The 21087-nt window shown below is 32.9% G+C and overlaps 1 protein-coding gene across 1 annotated transcript in view; it reads right to left on the bottom strand.

Annotated features, from left to right (window-relative positions):
* The window catches only part of LOC118199333 (WD repeat-containing protein 11-like), a 153600-nt gene that overhangs the window by 91574 nt on the left and 40939 nt on the right, over positions 1-21087 (bottom strand). The window contains exons 10-12 of the mRNA XM_035371166.2: positions 20059-20389; positions 13110-13194; positions 12825-13007 (exon numbers count right to left, since the gene is read on the bottom strand). Coding sequence (XP_035227057.1) covers positions 12825-13007; positions 13110-13194; positions 20059-20389 — 599 coding nt within the window. The remainder of the gene's footprint in view (positions 1-12824; positions 13008-13109; positions 13195-20058; positions 20390-21087) is intronic.

The raw sequence follows: 21087 nt of genomic DNA on the forward strand, positions 1-21087 counted from the left end.
TGGTAAGAATTGAAGTGTAAATAAATAATATCGTGTGCAATCTTGATTAATATAAAATTTTAAATACAGTCAAAAGTCGTTAATTCGGACACCCATAATCCGGAATGATCTATAATCCGGACTTCAAAGCTAAAAACTTTCTGCGCATGCGCTGCCTTGGCGCATGCGCACAGGCGTTTTACGCGTGCGCATAAGACCTTTGTTGAAAAATATAGCTTATTTTCAAATTTTTTAATGCATCATCTCTCCTCCTTGAAATGTTTATTTAGTTTAGTCCTTATTTTAATATAACATAGTAATTACTTCTACTTCTTTTCTTGCTGCCACTGTTTGTATTGAAAACGGACTGTCTCAACCTAATTGACATGCAAAAACGAAACAATGTTACGTCATCTGAAAAGCCGATTCGTGCCGATAGCTGATTGGTTACCGTGAGATGACGTCATTCCTACTTCTGCTATAAGTATCTCGCGTCGCTCTGGCTCAACCTGCTTCTAGTTCCTGGTTTAGCGGCTGGTGTGTGAGCGGTTTCCAGCCCCTTCCAAAGGATGCCTGCAGTCCGGTGAAAGGATGCCTTGATTCCGGTTTACAAGATAATGGTTCCAGATTGAAGTTCTTCAGTTCCGGGTGCTGTCCTGTGAGTGACTACCATAGGCAGCGTCCATATTTCTTCAAGGAGGGTGGAATTAAGTGCAAACGGCGTTAGGCCGGTTTTAAGTGGTCTCACATTTAAATTTTTCAGGTGTTTTCTTGACCATTGATTATGGATTTATGGAATGGGTAGCCTGCTTTATTTTTAGGCGGCATAGTCACTATTTAGGACTCTTTCATTTTTTTTTTTTTTTTGAAATTTGTTTGTATAGAATGCCAGTGTTTTGGAGTACAGGTAAAAATATTTGATGAATGATGATTATGTTATGTTTTGCCTAATACTCTAATATTGTTGAAATTTATTTTATGTGTTTTTATTTTTATTATATTGTTAATAAATTGGTTAAGTTCAAAATCTTTTATTGTCTTCAATGTCTGCACAGCATAACTCAGAGAGCTTTCATTGCTAACATTGCTAAATGTTTAATATCTTTAAACTTTAAACTTTGCTTTAGCATCATTTTGGTTATGGGCCCAGTAGCTCCTGAGTTATTTTTAGTGCAGACTTTTGAAGTTTAAAGTTAATTTAGGACTTAAGAGATTGGGGGGCGGTTTTTGTTAAAATTCAAATATGGCTACTGTTAGTGTCATGCATAATATTGCTAAACTTGATGCATGTAATTATTTTACATGGTCCAAAGATATGAAGTTTGTCTTGAATGAAAAAAATGCATGGCTTTTGGTAAAGGTGTTGAGAAATGTCCTGATTTAGATGATGTTAAGGGTATTGCAAAAGAAATTATTGCCGACTTTCAAAATAGAAGTCGATTGGCATTATCGTTAATTTATATGAATGTAAGCCCTGAATATAGAAACTTGATATGTGAAATTGATGACCCAGTAGTGGCATGGAATACGCTTGCCAAATACAAGGGCCATCCAGGAAGTAGATTACGTTTCCGTCTGTGTCCGCTAGGGGCGGGGCTAGCGCGGCCATCTTGGGGTCAGAGCGTTGCGCAGCTCAGTCTGCATCTAGCCGTGCTAGTGAGAGGTTCGTGCTGTGCTCCGTTCAGATACTGTGACGGTTTGAAATGTCTGCGTTAATTGAAAATCCCACGAGCTGCGAGGTGCGCTCAGTAATAAGGTTTCGAGACTGCAAAAAACTGTAAACCGATAGAAATCTATCGGCAGCTTCGTGAAGTGTATGGGGACAACATTATCACTGAAGGTGGAGTGCGTCAGTGGGTCATAAGATTTCAAAATGGCCGAACCAATGTTCACGACGAAGATCGAAGTGGGAGACCCAGCATAGTGACCGCCGAACTTCTCGAAAAAGTCGATGCTAAAGTCCGTGAAAATCGAAATTTCACAATAACGGAACTTTCTTTGAGTTTTCCACAAATTTCGCGAAGTTTGTTGCACGAAATCATCAGCGAAAAGCTTGGTTACCACAAGTTTTGTGCAAGATGGAAGGCAAGAAGAGGTAACGAAGTGGTTGAAGGCGCAGGCGGCCGAATTTTTCGACAAAGGAATTTCCAAGCTCGTACATCGCTACGATAAATGCCTTAATTTGTATGGTGACTATGTAGAAAAGTAGTATTTGAGTGTGGCTTTCATCTGTATATAATAAAATTTGTTTCCTATACTTTGTTTATTTTTTTATTCCAAAACGTAATCTACTTTCTGGATAGCCCTCGTATTTCCAGCCAGATTATAGGTCAAGACATATGTCCCTGTTTTCAGAGTTCTTAAATTGCAAAATCAAGCCAAATGAAAGTATTAGTTTCTTTTCTTCTAGATTAAAACGAGTAACTGAACAGTTAGCTGATATTAATCAGCTGTAAGAGACTTATATATATGTTTCCAGTTTCTTAGGTTTCTTCCAGATAAATTTGATCAAGTAGTTCAGAATATTTTGAGGTGAAAAGTTCATTTTTAAAAATGTTGAACTTGAAATTCTAGCAGAGGAAACGCGTCTTAATTTAAGAGAGATGGATAGGAAAAACTCCAATAAGACTATAGAAGTTCAAAGTACTCACTGTGAACCCAAATTTAAGCAGATTAAAGGGCTCAAGTGTTATAAATGTGGCCGTCCAGGTCATATTAAAAAATACTGTAGAATGAGAGGTAATTTTTCCAGATCACCCTCACCTGCTTCTTCTGTTTCCTCAGCGGTATCTAGTAGCAATAAAACATCTTCTAAGTGTAAGAATAAACCCAAGTTGAGTAAAAGTAATAATTCCCATGCACAGTCCCATTTTATAGCTCAAGCCAATGTTAACAATTTGGAAGAAAATGATGATAGTTGGAACTTTGATACGGCTGCATCCCATCATTTTTGTAAAAATCGTGAATTGTTTGATACTTTTTCTCCTGTGAAAAATGAGAATATGCTAGTAGCTATTGATGGGGTAACTTTTCCAATTCATGGGAAGGGTACTGTTAAAATGAAATTTGGGGATACGGTTATTTTGCTTAAAGATGTGTTATATTCACCTGAACTAAGACGAAATTTAATATCTGGACCTAGGGTGGATATCAATGGAGCAAGATTTTATGGTAAAAATGGGCAAATTAAAGTTGCTGATGATGAGAATTCAACTTTGTACAAGGCTAAGTTGATAGGAAGTAACTATCATGTGTTCCCGAAAATAATCAAAAAGGGGGGGCAAATCTGTAAAATTTGAGGCATCCGCAGTTCAGAATAATAACAGTGAATTATGGCATGGTCGGTTTGGTCATATAAATTATAATACTATTGTCAGGACTAGTAAGAGACATTCAGTTCAAGGTCTTCCTGTGTTAAAGCACTCACCTAATTTGTTTTGTAAACATTGCCAAATCAATAAGCAAAGACGAATCTCCTATAGACCTTTAGAAGGTATTCAAGTAAAGAGACCGCTTGAAAGGGTTTTCTCTGATGTATGGGGACCTATTAACATTCCAGGTAGGAATGGTGAACGTTATTTCGTTTCCTTTATTGACGAATATTCTTGTTATGTGATAGTGTACCCCATTGTGGAGAAAAGTCAGGTGTTTGAAGTATTTGAAAGGCATATAGCACGTGCAGAAAGATCTTTGAACCTTAAGTTGAAATACTTTAGGACTGACAATGGGCGAGAATATGATAATGATCAATTCAGGTCATATTGTAATAAAAATGGTGTAAAGCACGAATTTACAGATGTCTATACTCCAGAACAGAATGGAGTTTGTGAGAGATTTAATCAAACAGCTCTAAATAATGTACGTGCAATCTTACACGATAGTGGAATGAGTTCTGAATTTTGGTCAGATGCAGTAATGTATTTTGCATATTCATTTAATAGAATTTGTCATAAGGGCCAAGATAGAACCCCATTCAAATTATACACTAAGCGGAAACCATCAGTACGTCATCTTAAGGCATTTGGAACGATTGCCTATGTGGGAATTCCAAAGGCTAAAAGAAATTCTAAACTTGATCCAAAGGCAACAAAGGGCCGATTAATTGGGTACAGTGTACGAACAAAAGGGTACAAGATTTGGTTGGAAAATGAGCAAAAGGTAGTAGAAACCCTAAATGCTACTTTTAAAGAGTCGATTGGAATGCAGAAAAGTGGCAGTGGAGCTGCACTGGGCACCCTTCCTGATTTGGAATCTGAAGAAAGGGTAGAGTTCCAATCTACTGACACTCCAGTTGGCTATTTTCCTGAAATAGAGGAAAGAACCGATACCAATGTACCTTCTTCTACAATTGGCACTGACACTCAATCTACATTGAGACAAGTAACTTGGCTTCGTAAACCTGTTCCAAGGCCAGACGGCACTCGTACGGATGTGTATTATTTTGAGAGGGGGTGTAATCAAAGACTACGATCACCAAATGATGTAGAAAGGTATTGCACTGAACATAATATTCAGTATGATCCTACCTTGTTTGATTTCAAGGGAAGCAATACTTATAGTGGTGAAATCGACCCAACTGGTACTCCTTCAACGTCGTATACCCGAGATAGCTGACTAGATGTTTCAATTCCAAACACTTATAACCAGGCAATGAAATCCACAGAAAAGCTTAAATGGATAGAGGCAATGGAAGAGGAAATGGCCAACATGCAAAATCATAAGGTATGGCATCTGATTCCACTTCCTAAAGACAAGACTCCACTAGGTTGCAGGTGGATTTTTAACATTAAACGTGACGAATTTGGAAACATTGTTCGTTTTAAAGCTCGTTTAGTGGCTCAGGGTTATCGGCAAATTAAATACGATACCTATGATGAAACCTACTCTCCTGTAGTCAACTTTTCAGTAATAAGGCTCTTTTTCTCCCTTTTAGTTGCACACCTAGGATGGGCAAATATACAATGTGACGTGAAAAGTGCCTATCTCTACGCTCCTTTATCAGAGGAAATTTACATGTCCCAACCACAGGGTTTTGTAGAGCGAGATAAAGAAACTTTTGTGTGTCGATTAGATAGAGCCTTGTATGGTTTACATCAGAGTGGCCGATTATGGTACTACGAGTTGGATAGAACACTATGTAACCTAGGGTTCATCAAGTTTGAGTGGTGTAATTGTGTCTATCGTTTTAAAGATTTTGTCATTCTGTTGGTTTATGTTGATGATATAGTTGTGTTTGGGAAAAGTGAAGTTCAGGCCAAAAGGATATTAAAAGTCCTGAGTTCACATTTTGATTTGAAAATTTTAGGTAAAACAAGAAAGCTTCTGGGTGTGGAATTTGAATATGAGAAAAATAGTGTTTTAATTCATCAGCAATTATATATAGAAGACATAGTTAATCGATTTAAGTCTTTTAAAATACAAATTACTTCCCTTCCAATAGTTAAAGGTGTGAAATACTCAAAGTCTCAAAGTCCCAGTACACAAGAAGAAACGACTGAAATGATGAATTATCCTTATAGAAATGTTTTGGGATGTCTATCGTTTCTTTGCAATCATACTCGTCCGGATATAGCTTATGCTGTTAATATATTTTCTCAGTTCCAAAGCAATCCTGGTAAGTTTCACTGGGAAGGATTACTTAAACTTTTAGGGTACGTTTCCAATACCAGACAGCACAAACTCAAGCTGGTATGCAAGGAACTGAAGCTCAATATATATTCAGATTCGGATTTTGCTTCAAGCAGGGATGATATGGTGTCTATTGGTGGACAAATAGCTTTGTTGGGAGAATCACCTGTATCTTGGCATACATTTAAAGAAAAGGGAGTGAGTTTATCTACTATGGAGGCTGAATTTATCTCCATGACTGAATCAGCAAAAGAATTAGTTTGGTTTAAAAACATTTTGGATGAATGCATTCAGTTTAAAATTGCAAGTAACTATGTTTTGAGACCAATATTGTTTGCTGATAATATGGCTGCTATATGTTTTACAAAATCACCCATTGAAAACTCGAGGACAAAACATATAGATGTGAAACTATTTTTCATTCGTGATCTATTGAACAGGGAAATTTTTGATTTAAAATATGTCCCAAGTAAAGATAATCTGGCTGATCCCATGACAAAACTGCTGACTAAGCATAATCTGGTAAAATTTTGTGGAACAATTTTCTTATGAAATTTGTTTTTGTGTGTATTTAAATTAAAAGTTTTGTTAATTTGAAAAATATGTTATAACTCATATATGATAGATATTAGGTAAATGTAAAATTGTATAGTGTAAAATGTTGTATGAGTGACCAAGGCCCTGGGTAAATGTATTGAGCGTATGATCATATATATGACTTTGTATTGTTTTGTAACATGTTGAACTTTCTTGCTACGGTAAAATTTTTTTGAATAATGGGATAAGATTTTCCCAAAGAAAAATGTTCTTAAAAATTTCTGAATGAAATTGTGATATTTATTTATTCTTGTTTTGAATTTTTGTAAAGATACTGGCATTCTGTTTTTATTTCAGGTCGGAGATGATGATGTGGGGGGTATTTGTTGAAAAATATAGCTTATTTTCAAATTTTTTAATGCATCATCTCTCCTCCTTGAAATGTTTATTTAGTTTAGTCCTTATTTTAATATAACATAGTAATTACTTCTACTTCTTTTCTTGCTGCCACTGTTTGCATTGAAAACGGACTGTCTCAACCTAATTGAGATGCAAAAACGAAACAATGTTACGTCATCTGAAAAGCCGATTCGTGCCGATAGCTGATTGGTTACCGTGAGATGACGTCATTCCTACTTCTGCTATAAGTATCTCGCGTCGCTCTGGCTCAACCTGCATTATTACTGACTCTCACTATCTTATCCGCAATAAACTTTTACACAGAGACTTAAAACTTGAGACGATTCCAGATTACATCAGAAGATCTAATGAAAAATTCTTCAACAAAGCTGTGCAATGTGACTTTGTTAATTACTCCCAAATTTTTAATTATGAAATTCTCTTCGAAGATAGAAGCGTCAGACCACTTGCAGCCCACACCTTCATGGGAGGAGACGACAACTTTTTCACTTAGATCCTCAATTGTTAGCTATTTACACTTCCAATGCATCTGATTTTGATTGAAGTTCTTCTGTTGCTTCGTTGAATAATTGTATTTAAATTGTGTTGTATAGTTGTTTTGTATTGTGTTGTATTTAGCACTACTGATTGATGTTGTTTAATTATATTTGAATTTGTCATTGGAACTATTGCTGTAGTGTATCTTCTCGTATTGTTGTCATTGATTTCCATTGTCTTGGGTCCTCCTTGAAAGCTATGATCGCTCGTCACCTTTTGCGAACTTGTCCGATTGGATTGTCTTGCTCCTTTTGGTACTTCTCTTCTTCCCCTTATCTCCGTTTTCTCATCTGAGATTTTCTCCACGTCCGGATTTATTTATGTCAAGTGCCCTTGGGCTTTAATTTTGGAACCGGCAACATTGCTCTTCGCAATAGCTCGGTCAATTATAGAGAGTAAGAGTGTATGGCTCAACCTGCTTCTAGTTCCTGGTTTACCGGTTGGTGTGTGAGCGGTTTCCAGCCCCTTCCAAAGGATGCCTGCAGTCCGGTGAAAGGATGCCTTGATTCCGGTTTACAAGATAATGGTTCCAGATTGAAGTTCTTCAGTTCCGGGGGCTGTCCTGTGAGTGACTACCGTAGGCAGCGTCCATATTTCTTCAAGGAGGGTGGAATTAAGTGCAAACAGCGTTAGGCCGGTTTTAAGTGGTCTCACATTTAAATTTTTCAGGTGTTTTCTTGACCATTGATTATGAACTTATGGAATGGGTAGCCTGCTTTATTTTTAGGCGGCATAGTCACTATTTAGGACTCTTTCTTTTTTTTTTTTTTTTTTTTTTTGAAATTTGTTTGTATAGAATGCCAGTGTTTTGGAGTACAGGTAAAAATATTTGATGAATGATGATTATGTTATGTTTTGCCTAATACTCTAATATTGTTGAAATTTATTTTATGTGTTTTTATTTTTATTATATTGTTAATAAATTGGTTAAGTTCAAAATCTTTTATTGTCTTCAATGTCTGCACAGCATAACTCAGAGAGCTTTCATTGCTAACACTGCTAAATGTTTAATATCTTTAAACTTTGCTTTAGCATCAACCTTGACTACTGCGCATATGCGTGTGCGCAAGTGCAGAATACATTTTTGCCTGCGCGTTTAATGTATAACGGACGGTGTAAGCTAAAATTATCTAATTATCTGTTTCAGTTAATGTTAATGATTGCATTGTTCCTTAATCTTCGAATTGGATCCCGCTTATTATTTTTTGCCAACTGTAAGAGCAATTTTATAAAAGTAAACTTGAACTTTTGATTATGTCAAATAGAATTTCCGATGCTGGAACTTCCAAAGGATCTACAAAACGAAAGTATGTTTCGATGTCCAACAAACAAAAAGTGGTATTGCTGCAAAAAATGGATAAAGACATGAAAATTGTGACAGAGAGGTTAGTGAAAACGAAAAAATTTCGATTGACAAGTTAGTCGGTATTCTCGGCACAGCAATTAAGTATGATCACATAAAACAAAGCAACTTAAACAACTTACATTGAAAGAAATGTTTAATAAAGTAAACAAATAAATATTAAGCTTTTTTTTTTTTTTTTGGTAAATTTCGATACCCTTTAGATTATAATTGTTCTTTATTTCATAAATTACGGTTTCATATTTTTAATTTTAGAATTTCGCATGCCATATTACGAGATTTAAACTGATGATCTATAATCCGGAATCGCCGAAGTCCCGACGAGTCCGGATTAACGACTTTTGACTGTATTTGCATAGAAAAATATTTTCATTCAGACAAAGTTTTTTGAAATATTTGCAATTACTTTATAAGAAGGATTTATTAATAACCGTAATAATTACTTATTATATTACTGATGATCAGGATTCAGTTCTTGACAATTAGATTCTAAATTAGAATTTTAAGGATATAATGAAAATACGCTACGCACAGAAATACATTTTAGGTTAAAAAATGAGTTGATTTTTCATGTTTTAAAACTTCTTAAATTCATTTAATAAACATCATATCCTCGTTGTTAATTGAATCCAGAATGTTGGGTGTCGTTTATATAATTATTCTTACTTGTCCACAGAATCTGCTGACTTATCCAGCCATTAAGTAGCTGCAGATCATTTCTACATAACCATTGAACTTCCATTAATTCAGTCTCTAGAGGATTTTATGTTTATATCATAATTTGACTTTTATAAAAATGATTATTCTAAATCTTATGTTTCTATAAAAATATACTGTGCTTTAAAAATATGGATGATAGTATCAGCCGTAAGCAACAGTTTGTTTAGAAATAAATTATGCAGTTAATGTCATAAAATTCAAACAAAACATCAAATGAAAATTCTCAGTTTTAGACAATTCGATTTAAACGAAGTTAAAGTAAAGTAGCAGACGATAAAACGCCGAAGGTAAAAATTTACTCTTATTTTTTTAAAAAAAAAGAAGAGAGAAACTTAAAAAAATAGTTAAAAATTTGAATAATATCATCTATAATTTAAAAAAATAGCTTTTTATATAGTATTAATAAATATTCATTACGCATCATTGAGGGAATATATTTTATATAATTAATTTTCCGCAAAATTTTACTTGAAATTTAGGTTAAAAATAGCTGTGGCAATTCACTGTAACAAAAATCCATTAACCACATTTGGCATTACTATCGCTCAAAAAAAAAAGATGCCAAATTTCAAAACGTGAAAATATGTAAATTCGTGTATATCTTAGAAAATTTTGAATAAAAAAGTCCAATTTTTTGCAGATATGCTTAAAAATACACCTACTTTAAGATGATGGTAAAAATTTTATAGGTTATAATTCAAAATGTTTTTTGAAAAATTTACAAAAATTATTTCAAAATAGAAATTTAAAAATTAAAACACAAAAAATGGGTAAATTTTATTTGGAATGAACCTAAATTTCGAAATGTGAAAGGAAAAATAATAAAAGTTTAACAAAAAAAGAGATATTAATAAATATTTACCAAATTCAACTAACATTGAGGAGCTAAAATTTTGAGCGCTAATATTTTAAAAACTACTCGTCTGATTTTTACAAAACTTAGTATTCTGGCATAATTTGAGTCGTAGAATCAAAATATGTAAAAAAGGTATGTTATTTCAGAAAAAGTCTGATTTTGTGTCAAAATACCTATGTTAGAATAGTGCTATATATAAATATAATATATATCCTAAGTCGTGCTTTTGAGACATTAAAAACGCAGTTTGAATTTTGTCAATCGGCCCAGTAGAACGGGAGATATAGCACTGTCCTCCCCCCCTTTTTTTTTTTAACAGTGTACATAGCCTCACTAGTGTTGTTGTTCTCGAAATATCTGAATGCTTTTAAAGAAATTTGATTTTTACATCATCCTAAGAAGGAATCTGAAATCTGAAACATTTGATTACTTGGACATTCATGCCAGACATGCTATACTCAGCAACCAATGAACAAGACCTTTCAGAGAAGGTAAGTGTAAGGCTGGGCTTGGAAAAGATCACATGAATCATGAAGAACTAGGAATTGAGCAGGATGTTCAGGCTGGGAACAGTATAAATAAATCAATAGCAAAGACACAATTGTTAACGTTTAACTGAAGTGATGATTCAAAGCATTCTATGTACAGGCTCTGTGCAGGAGGTACACGGAATGCTTCAGAACAAATGCATAAAGCTTGATGGCAAGTAAGATCATGTTTCAGGACAAAAAGACAAATGTAAAGATCTGTACACCACAGAGGCATAGTATAATTTTGGATCTAATCAGCCCTCTATAGATCTGGAACATAGCATAACAGTCAGATCCCCATGTGTTTGATAGAATTTTTAGAAGACTCATGGTATTCAGGAACTTGGAATGTATGAAATGATGGAAAGCTTCTTATCAACCTACACTCCAAGCTATTTTACGTCTGACTGAGCTGATATTAAAATCTTCTGTAAGGAGAGTTCTAGATCTAGATGTAGGCCTTTTGTGATGTCAAAAGTGTACATAGTTAAGCTTTTCCCTTGATTGAATCCATGTTTGACCATTTTAGAATTTTATTCAGGGCTATTTTAAACTGTCTCTTGTCATGTCAGCTCCACTGTAACTTACCATTAAGTATAATATCTCATTAAGAGTAGAAAGAAGCTTTTTCAAGGCAAAAATTGTCTTCAGGCTAAAAAATATCAGATTTGGCTATAGAAATTACATTAGCTTATCCTCCATGCATGCAGGAAAATATGCTAATTCTATACTATATTCAATTAAAAAGATGAGAAGGGCACATAATAACTTATATGCTAAATGCTCTAGCATGGTATAGATCACATCACTGGGATCTGCACTTGTCTTATGTTATATGAGAAGGTTTTGCGAGCACATTAAATTAGGAGTTCTTTCAGATTGGAGGAAAAGAAATGCCAATAAGGAAACAAAATGCCAATGAACAGTTACGTCTATTTGGAATAAAAGCAAATCTCACCAATTCTATCAGCAATTTCTTCACTCCTGCTGATCAACATGTCTTCCTTTTCCAAAAGAGAAAGTTAATGGTAAACTTCAGATGTTTTTCTAACATACTCCTACACTTTTTTGATCACATATCTAGCCAATCTAGATAAGCAAATAGCTAGCCTTTATACTCTTCAAAAGATTAAGGGTCTTAAATGCTTGCTACATACATATAATATGCTTGGTGTAAAGCAACTGGCAACTTTCTCTAACCTTTATCCTCATAGCACCACAGTCATTTTGTTTTTCAAGCTCTGTTACAATTTCTTCCATATATAGTGATAAAAGGTCTGGATTTGAGATTACTCTTTATGAACAATTTAGACCTTTATGCACAAACTGTAACCTTAACTTATTCCACTGATGTTATCTTTAGCAGATTCACAGACAGCTAGTTGTCTCAATGAGAAGGTTGCCAGATTTCAGTTGTTTATCGTTCTTAGGTTCACCTGCCACAGATAAAACTCATTCATTGATCAAAAAGGGTTACATTTTCCTAAGCTCACTTTCTGAATTACTTATCAGTAAGAAACATGGAGATCAGTCAGTATACAAATCATTGGCATATGCTTAGGTGTGATGCTTTTCAGTAGTATTATAAACTTCAGAAATTTTATTACATAATGGTAGAACAGATTCAGGTCCACACTGCCTTACCCACCATGGAGCCCTATGAGGAAACTCAGATTCATGTGTAAGAGCTAGCCAGATCTATATATAACTGAAGCTCCCTAGTCAGCTTTCTTGAAAGCTTATTTACAAGCCGCTGAAACATTGAGACTTTTTAAAGTGTTTTATAATTAAGTTAAAAATGTCCAATGATTCATTAAATTTGCTTATATAATAAAATTAAATCTTTTGAACAACAGCGAAGATTGAAAACTGCCTTTCACTAATGCAATTGAAAAACATATACCAACACAAAAATAGTTCTGGAAAAAAAAAAAAAAGCTATATTGAAATTACATACAAATATATTCTAGGATAGAAATTATTAAAAATAGTATATTATTACTCAATTAGGAATGCTATTTAGATGTTTTTATAAAGAAATTCAAAAACCCATTATTTATTAATAAATACTTCTAGGTACAATTATTAAGCCATTACTACAATAATTTATTCCCAGTTTGCATAGACACACAAACCTCAAAAACACTTTTAAACCTCAAGTAACATGTTTCAGCCACAAGGAAGCACAAGCATTACTTATCCATATCCTTTCACACAAAATAAAAACATAAAACAATTTTTTTTAATATCCTACCTGAGATAAGACACACGAATCATATCAATAGGAGATTCTTCATTTTTCTCTCCACGTAAGGATTTTGTTCTTCCAGATTGCAGATCGGTTAAGACTAACTCATTTCGCACATGGCCAGAACTGTTTACAGTATTTGGGTGAGAGTATGATAAAAAAGATGTCAGACCTATCCACTCTATTCCTCTAAAATAAAAAATTATGTATTTCAAGTTTTTATGTTCCTTAGACTTTAAAATAAAAGATAAATAAATTTCAGCACTTTCTTAAACAAATGGATATCTTTACCTAACAGGAGAAGTATGAAGGGCATATTCCTTTTCAATAACTCCAGTTGCCATATTTATTACTTGAATGCTTCCACCAGCATTACCTGAATATAAATTTAATATTCAATTCCTCTACACATGATGCATGATGAAGACATTTCATCAATTTTTATCATGCCCTAAAAACATTAGCTTATAAAGCTTATTTGTTAAAATATTTTGCAAGAATATTATTCTCTCGCATATTTTCAAAAAACTTTAAGGATTTGAAATATAATATTATACAGGTAATTTTAAAAAAATCTGTAACAAGATTCGCCCAATAAAACAATGAATCTTCTTTAAGAAGTATTATTCAGTGATTATTATAAGATAATGAATGAAAAAAGCGATGAAAAATACAAACTTGAATATACTGCCCAAACCCTTTGGCTTGGCTGTAGGTCAAAACAATATATCTTATTGTGATTTTATTGAAAGAATATGTAACGAATATAACAAAGCCATTAACAATAGTTTAAAATTGCAAATTAAGAAAAATTTTTAAAAAGTCATATACCTTTCAAAAAATCAAGATTTAAAGACTAAACAATTGTGATAAAAAGTTGCAATCCATAATACAGTTTGTAGATATACCCAAGTTTATATACCAAGAATAAGTACCAAGAAAACATGTCCATAAAATCTATGAAAAAATTTTAGATGCATTAAAAATTAGATGGAGATAAATAAAAAAAAAACTAAAAATATCTATAAAATAACAGATATGAAGGAATTTTATAACATAACTTCAAAATACAATAGAATTAATTTTTATTACCACTTTATAAAGGAACTTAATTTGGTACAATAAAATAAAAACATTACTTAAAAACTCACACTTTTTTTAAGAAAGGTATGAGCTATAATATGGAGAAATAGAGTCACATTGTCTCTCTATTTCCCTTTTGTGTATCACTTAGTCTGATTTGGAATCAATTGCATCTTTAAATTTCCCCTTTATAAGGAAAACTATCTAAACAGTTTAGACAGGAATCCCTACATTCCCCGCCTTTTTTTTTCTTTTTTTTCTTTTTGTAAAGAAACACCTCTCTTTCAGGATGAACCAAACTCCCTAAAAAAGCCATTATTGACAACAGCAAGGAAATTATTAAAAGGGAGAAAGCATAAGGTACAAAAAAAAAAAAAAACCTCATCTTTTTAGGGGCTTTACAAGAGTCAAATCCCCAACTTCAAAAGGTTAGAATAGCAGAAAACCTAGAAATTATAAATTCATATTTTGAATTTAAAATATATAATTAATAAGTCTGACTGAAAACTTTTGAGACTGTTTTCCTTTCTAATATTAAAATTATTATTTTTCTTTCTAATATTAAAAATTACTAAAATTTTACCATGTTTAACGTTAGGCTTTGAGAAAGTTGTGTCATCATGTGTCATCAGTTGTCTGAACCTTTAGTATTTGGACAACCAACAACCTTTAGTATTTGGTTGTACAGAGAGGAAGCACTTTATACACTCCATTGTGGTGGATAAAGAAGATGTTTTTATGACAATACAACACAGGTGTGATTGACTTTTTTTGTTAAATTTAGGTAAAATGATTATAAAACACTTATTGCTGTGATAATGTAATATTAACAAATGCATATGGTGGTGAAAAACTTAGCCATATTTCAATATTTCAGCGATGAAGGAATTTCAAAATGATCAATGGATTATGCATAGCTGCCAAACTTGAAACATAAAAAAAAATGGAAGATTTTTCTTCTACGGCGCTATGTAATTTCAAAAGAACCAAACTGACTTAAATTTATTTTATAATGCATGATTCAGATAACTGAATTATTTATAGCATGATTCTGATATAAAATATAATACAATTTAATTATATAATCTAAACTTTATGTTTTATGGCCAATTTCATTTGATTTTATAATCTTCTTAAACTTTTATACTCATAAAATCCTACAAAGGGAAGAAAAGCCTTAGATATCAAAGTACTTTAAATGCAATGAAAATATAATTAATAATTAATGTACATAATAACTGTGTGGATAAATTTAATAATCTGCCATTTATTGATGTAAAACAAAAATAAATAAAAATATTAACAAGATTACACACTGACTGAATCTTCATAAAAAACTCAACAAGCATCTACGGTAGATTAAAATAATTCAAATCTGATAAAAATCAATCAGAAAAATAATGCTGGAAATCCCTATGAATGAGGATGCAAATTTAAGTTTCATTAGGAGATGACAAATTTGCAGCAGCGTTAGCTTTTTTCAAGAATAGATCATCATAATTTTTTATAGAATTTTCTTTTTCTTCAACATTCAACTAACAATTTGCCTAGAATTGCATTTAAAAGAGATTATCTAAATTATGCCCTTAATTTTCCTCACTTGACTAAATAAATAACATTCACATAGAGCATTATTGTGAAGAATAGTCAAAACTGACACTGCAGTAATAAAAGTTTTGGATACTTTTTCTTTAGTACAGCTGTTCTGGTGTTTTGAAATCAAAACTCATTACTTACTCATTGATATATCTCATTACTCATTGACATATTTCTCTTGCAAAATTTCATAAGAGAGTTCATCAACTTGGAATTCACAAAATTTTGCTTGGAGGTTATCAATAGCAGAATCCCAAGTTTCAGCTTTATATAACAACTGTAGTTTCTCAGGCAAAAGAACGAAACTGCATAAGTAACAGCAAAATAAGACACTAAATATTAAAAACTAGATTTTGTGATTTGCCAAGATTCTTTTGGCAAAACTAGGGTAGTTGGAAACTATGGTTATGGATGTCCACATTTCCAAACCACACATACATAGTGAACAGTAACTATTGAGTTGTTTGAAATTTCATTTTATTATTACTTTTTTTAACCATTAAAAGAATTGGCTGCTTTTTTAACCAGCCACTTTTATGCTAAATTGTATTGTCATTATATATGTTGACAAATGATATTTGAAAGCTTATATGTAAATAATTGTGTTCGATTCTGTTCAATCATTTTCTTTCGATGTCCTATCAAATAAGAAAAATCAAAAGCAGCATTTTCAGCATATTTACTTTTTTATTATCCAACAGGTAAGAATTCTGTTCAAGTAAGGAAAGAAATTGTGCGATGTATATGTAAAAGACGGGTTCACAGAATGCCAGTGCCAAAAGTGGTTAGCAAAACTTCGCTCCAGCAAATTTGATACTGAAAATGCACCATGCTCTCAAAGACCAGTTAAAGTTGATGAAGCACTGACTGAAGCAAACTGACAAATAATAATATAAAAATCACTAAGTATTGAACTTAACTGTTATAATCATGTGAAATGACTTGCTTTCATTTCAAAGAAAATTATATTGGCTCCACATATTCTTAAGAGGAAGAGAAATGTCGCATTTGTGACTGGCTTCGCAAATGTCAAGACAGTCACAAATAGCAAGAAAATGATCTTTCCAGTAAATCATAACTGGCCATAAAGATTATAACTTTCTTGAATGCCAAGAAAATGATCTACCTAGTAAATCATAACTGGTGATGAGAAATGGATTGTTTACAACAGTGTCAAACGCAAGCAATCATGAAGCAAAACAATTAGTCTAGTGAAAGCACTCAAAGCTGATATTCATAAAAAAGTGATGTTCTCTGTTTGATGGGATTTTAAGAGTTTTTAAACTTCTACCAGAGAATTCTACAATTGAAACAAAAGCATACTTTTTTATTAAAGCTTTTACCAGATCATTCCACTACTGATTCAAAAGTGCACTGCCATCAACTGAACATACTGTGGGATACCCTCAAGCAAAAGCCAGACCTGACCATCAGAAAAAGTATAGTGTTTCAGCATGATAATGTGAGATTTCAAACAAGTTTGATAATATTTAGAAGTTGTTACAGCTGAATAGGATGTGCTATCACACCCACCATAGTCACAATACCTGACATGTTTGGATTATTACTTGTTCTGGTCTTTAAAAAATTATTTCAGTAGTAAAATATTTACTTTATATGAAGATTTCAAAAGTCACTTGGATCAGTATTTTGTAAGTAAAGATCAGAACTTTGATAAACGTGGAACTACAATATGACCAGAAAGATGGCAAAGGGACCAAAATGATCAATATACATATAATTCAGTAAAATTTTTATATTCTTATGGATTCAACCGAATTCATGGCTTGTGTGACAGGGTCCCATTGATTTGCCTGCAAAATCATTTTGTTTGATGCAAAATATTGATGTTTAGAATGGACAAAGATGTAAGCTGCTGTAGGATAATTGCTCATGACACTCTTACTTTTCCTCTTACTTACCTTTACGGAATGCATCATTACTGGTACAGTAAATACTTCTGAGAAGCTGTGCATAGGAATTACTGATTACGCTGAAAAAATTACACATTCAAAAAGACTTTGCCTGCTGTAGTGGAATTAACAAAAGGAAATGTGCTAATCAGAGTCACCAAAATAAATAGCAGGATATGTGCTTTTATAAAAGGTAAGGATAGAGCTTCATGTTCACATGATAAGTAATGTGCAAAGTTCTGTTGATCAAAAGCAGAGACCATCTAAATTAAAAGATTTACTTGAAACTACAGAATTAAATGCTAAACAAACTGTAGCTGCAAATTATCTGACAGGTGAATTTAAAGATTTCTTCTCAACTTCATTTAGTCACATTGGTTGCACAAATGTAACACAACACCAGTCCCACACCAGAAACCATCCACTATCAAGCAACATCCTTACTGTCTTCCTTTCGCAAAACAGGAGAAAGTCGGAAAACTTCTGAAAGAGATGCAGGACAATGACTTATTGAACCTTTGTCTAGTCCTTGGGCATCACCTATCGTCTTAGGAAGACAAATGGCTCTACAAGACTTTGTGTCAAGTACAGACATTTAAATGGCATTACAAAGAAGAATAGTTATCCTTTGCCTTAAATAGATGACACATTAGCAAAAACAAATTGTTTTCCACCTTGTATATAAAGAGTGGCTGCTGGCAAGTGAACATTCACCTTTAAGATCGGAAGAAGACGGCATCCACTATCAGTCAAGGATTCTGGAGGTTTCAAAGTAAAAAGTAATGCTTTTGGACTATGCAGTGATATCAAAATGACTAATTGAGACAGTTTTAAAGGGATAGTCATATGACGCCTGTCTTGCATATCTCGATAACATTATTACAGCCAGACAAAATTTTGAGAAACATCTAGGAATATCAAAAAAGTGGTACAGAAGCTGATTTAAAACTCATTCCTACAAAATGTAAATTATTTTGGTAAAAGGTTAGCCATTTTGGCCATATTATCTCCACCAAAGGTGTATGCACAATCCTGAAATAATCAGTGTCTTAATGACTGCTATCGCCCTCAAAATGCTCATAAATTAAGGAACATTCTCAGGCTCTGAACTTACTATTAAAGATTTGTCAAAAGATTCTCTAAAACTGCAGAGCTGTTAGCTTAACAGAAGCAAAGCAAAATTTTTTTGTGGACTGATAAATGTGAAGAAGTACTGAAGCTGAACTTTTCCGCTTGTGTGTTAGCTTATCTTCAACCTGAATATCACTTTATTTACAACACAAATGTCAATGAAGGAATTGGAGCTTCCTCAAGAAATTGGCAGCCAAGAACATGTTATTGTGCCACTAGAACATGTATTTCAAAGCCGGAAATGAATTACTGTGCCACTAGAAATGAGCTGTTTAGCCATCATAAAGGGAATAGATAATTTTTATCACTATTTCTGTGACTGGAAATTCCTTTTACATGCTAATCATGCCTTATTAAGTTGGTTGCTCAGTTTAAAAAATCCAAGGATATGAGTCAAGAGGCTAGATGGATATAGCAGCTATAAGAATGGAAATTCAACATTACAATGGAATTTACATTAAAATAACATGCCAAAATATGATTATTGGAGAAGTCAAACCACATGAATCAGCGTAATATTTGAAAATTTTGCAGGAACCATCGAAACACGAATACAGAACCATCTTCCTCAGCTGCCTAATTGCAAACGAACAAGTTAGTTTATGAAATCATTGATTTTCTTGATCTGAGAGTGGCAATGTTCAGAAAGTAAAATCACCTGTGTGAAACGCAAGATACACTTTTCATCGGCCTTACCGACTCATCTTTTCTCAAATATTTAGAAGCCTGTATTATACAGACCAGTGCATAAGTCTATAGAAATGTGGCTAAGAGTGCTTGAACGAATTGTTTCTGTTGCTGTTTTAAGTTGTTATTTAACTATGAGATTTAGATGAATTGCGAGTTTTACTCAGTGAGTGAGTTTTTGAATTGCTGATAATTCTTGCATACATAGGAGAAATTATTTATTGTTATGTTCTCCTTAAGCTGTTTGAAGTCATTTACTGTGCTGTTTGTAATTTATTTTTATTTATAAATTGTTAATTCTCCCTATGTATATGAGTGATGTATAAGAGACATACCAACGAACCAGTAGCCTGCAACAATATATTATTGGGGGTGGCAATTAAGGAAAAAGAGAGATTTTTCCAAGATACAGAGTCTCTCTCTACTTCTGAATAATGCTTAGGTACGTGTTGCTACTACAGTATCACCAGCATTATCTAAACTGATAGGACAGCTTTACCCACCTATATCCTTACTTAATGCCATATGATTTCATTGTCAACACTTTGAAGACAATAGCATGGTTTTTCTTCTAGATTAAGAAATGAAAATGCCACAGCTACATTCCTAAAAGGAGATGTTTCAAAAAATATCTTTTGTGTTTTAGAGTTCTTCATAAAATTGTGTCATAAATGTAATTTAAGATTAAGGATCTTATTTTAAAAAAAAAGGATAAATAAAGGCCCATAGAATCATCTGGTTTTCAATCAGCCCACTAAAATTTGAGTCTCAAATAGTAAAATTCAGAAACAAGCTTTTAATATTCTTATTTAAATAAATTAAATGCATACCAACTGCCATAAAGGGTTTATATACAGCCCAATTCCGGAATGTAACTGGTGGACACATTCTTATGACATGAGGTGGAGCAGCTAAAACACTTAGATTACCAGACAGGAAAATCTTGAATCTTGCATTTTTTAGTGTTTTTAGGCCTAACATTTCATTGTGATAGAGAGCAGGAGAGATTTGATCAGAAAGTGTACTAACAGGATGACGAGCTACAGATGGCAAAGGCAGCAATGATGCCTTCTCGGTCGTACTTTCAGATTCACTTTTTGAAAATAAATTTCGATCTAATACTGAAGATAAATAAGGAGGCAAGCAACAAGTTTCTTCTTTCTGTAAAATAAAAAATACTGTTATAATTTTCTGTTAAACTTACAAAAAATATTATAACATAACTACATAGCTGGTAACCTTGAATTATGGGGGTGGAAAGGAGGTTCTTTCTCTGCATGGCAGCACCATTTTAAAGGAACACCAAATTTACTTAAACTCATTTTATTATAAACGATTCAGTTATCAAACTATTTATAATAAAATTCTGGTGTAAAATATATTAATATTTAATTAGATAATCTGAATTTTATGTTCTTAGGCTCTTCCCCCCCCAATTTTCTAATACTTTTACACTAAAAAAAAACCTGAAAAGGGAAGAAAAGTGCTTATTTATTAAAGTACTTTTGAATATGATGAAAATAAAGGTACTTCTAATTATGGTGGCTCCTAATATTGAATTGTTAATCAACCAGGATATCTTGCCAGCTCGTGAAATGCGAAGATAAAAATAAACAATATAATTACAATAATACATGTTGTTTCCTATGAATATTCTTAATAATCATTATGACAAGGCTATATTACCAAAATTGCTTTCAACAGTTCATCAAAAACATAATTACCATCATGTAGTTTCTCTATATAAATTTCTAAAAGATATGATTTGAGGTGATGTCGAGACGTGCCCTGTTGTTTTTTATTATGGCACTTAGCTAAACCCCATATTCTTTAAATATTTTGAATATGAACACCCGCTG

Source organism: Stegodyphus dumicola, chromosome 2 (genome assembly GCF_044657685.1).
Source record: "Stegodyphus dumicola isolate Sdum_Otavi_A_Nest chromosome 2, ASM4465768v1".
Lineage (NCBI taxonomy): Eukaryota > Metazoa > Arthropoda > Arachnida > Araneae > Eresidae > Stegodyphus > Stegodyphus dumicola.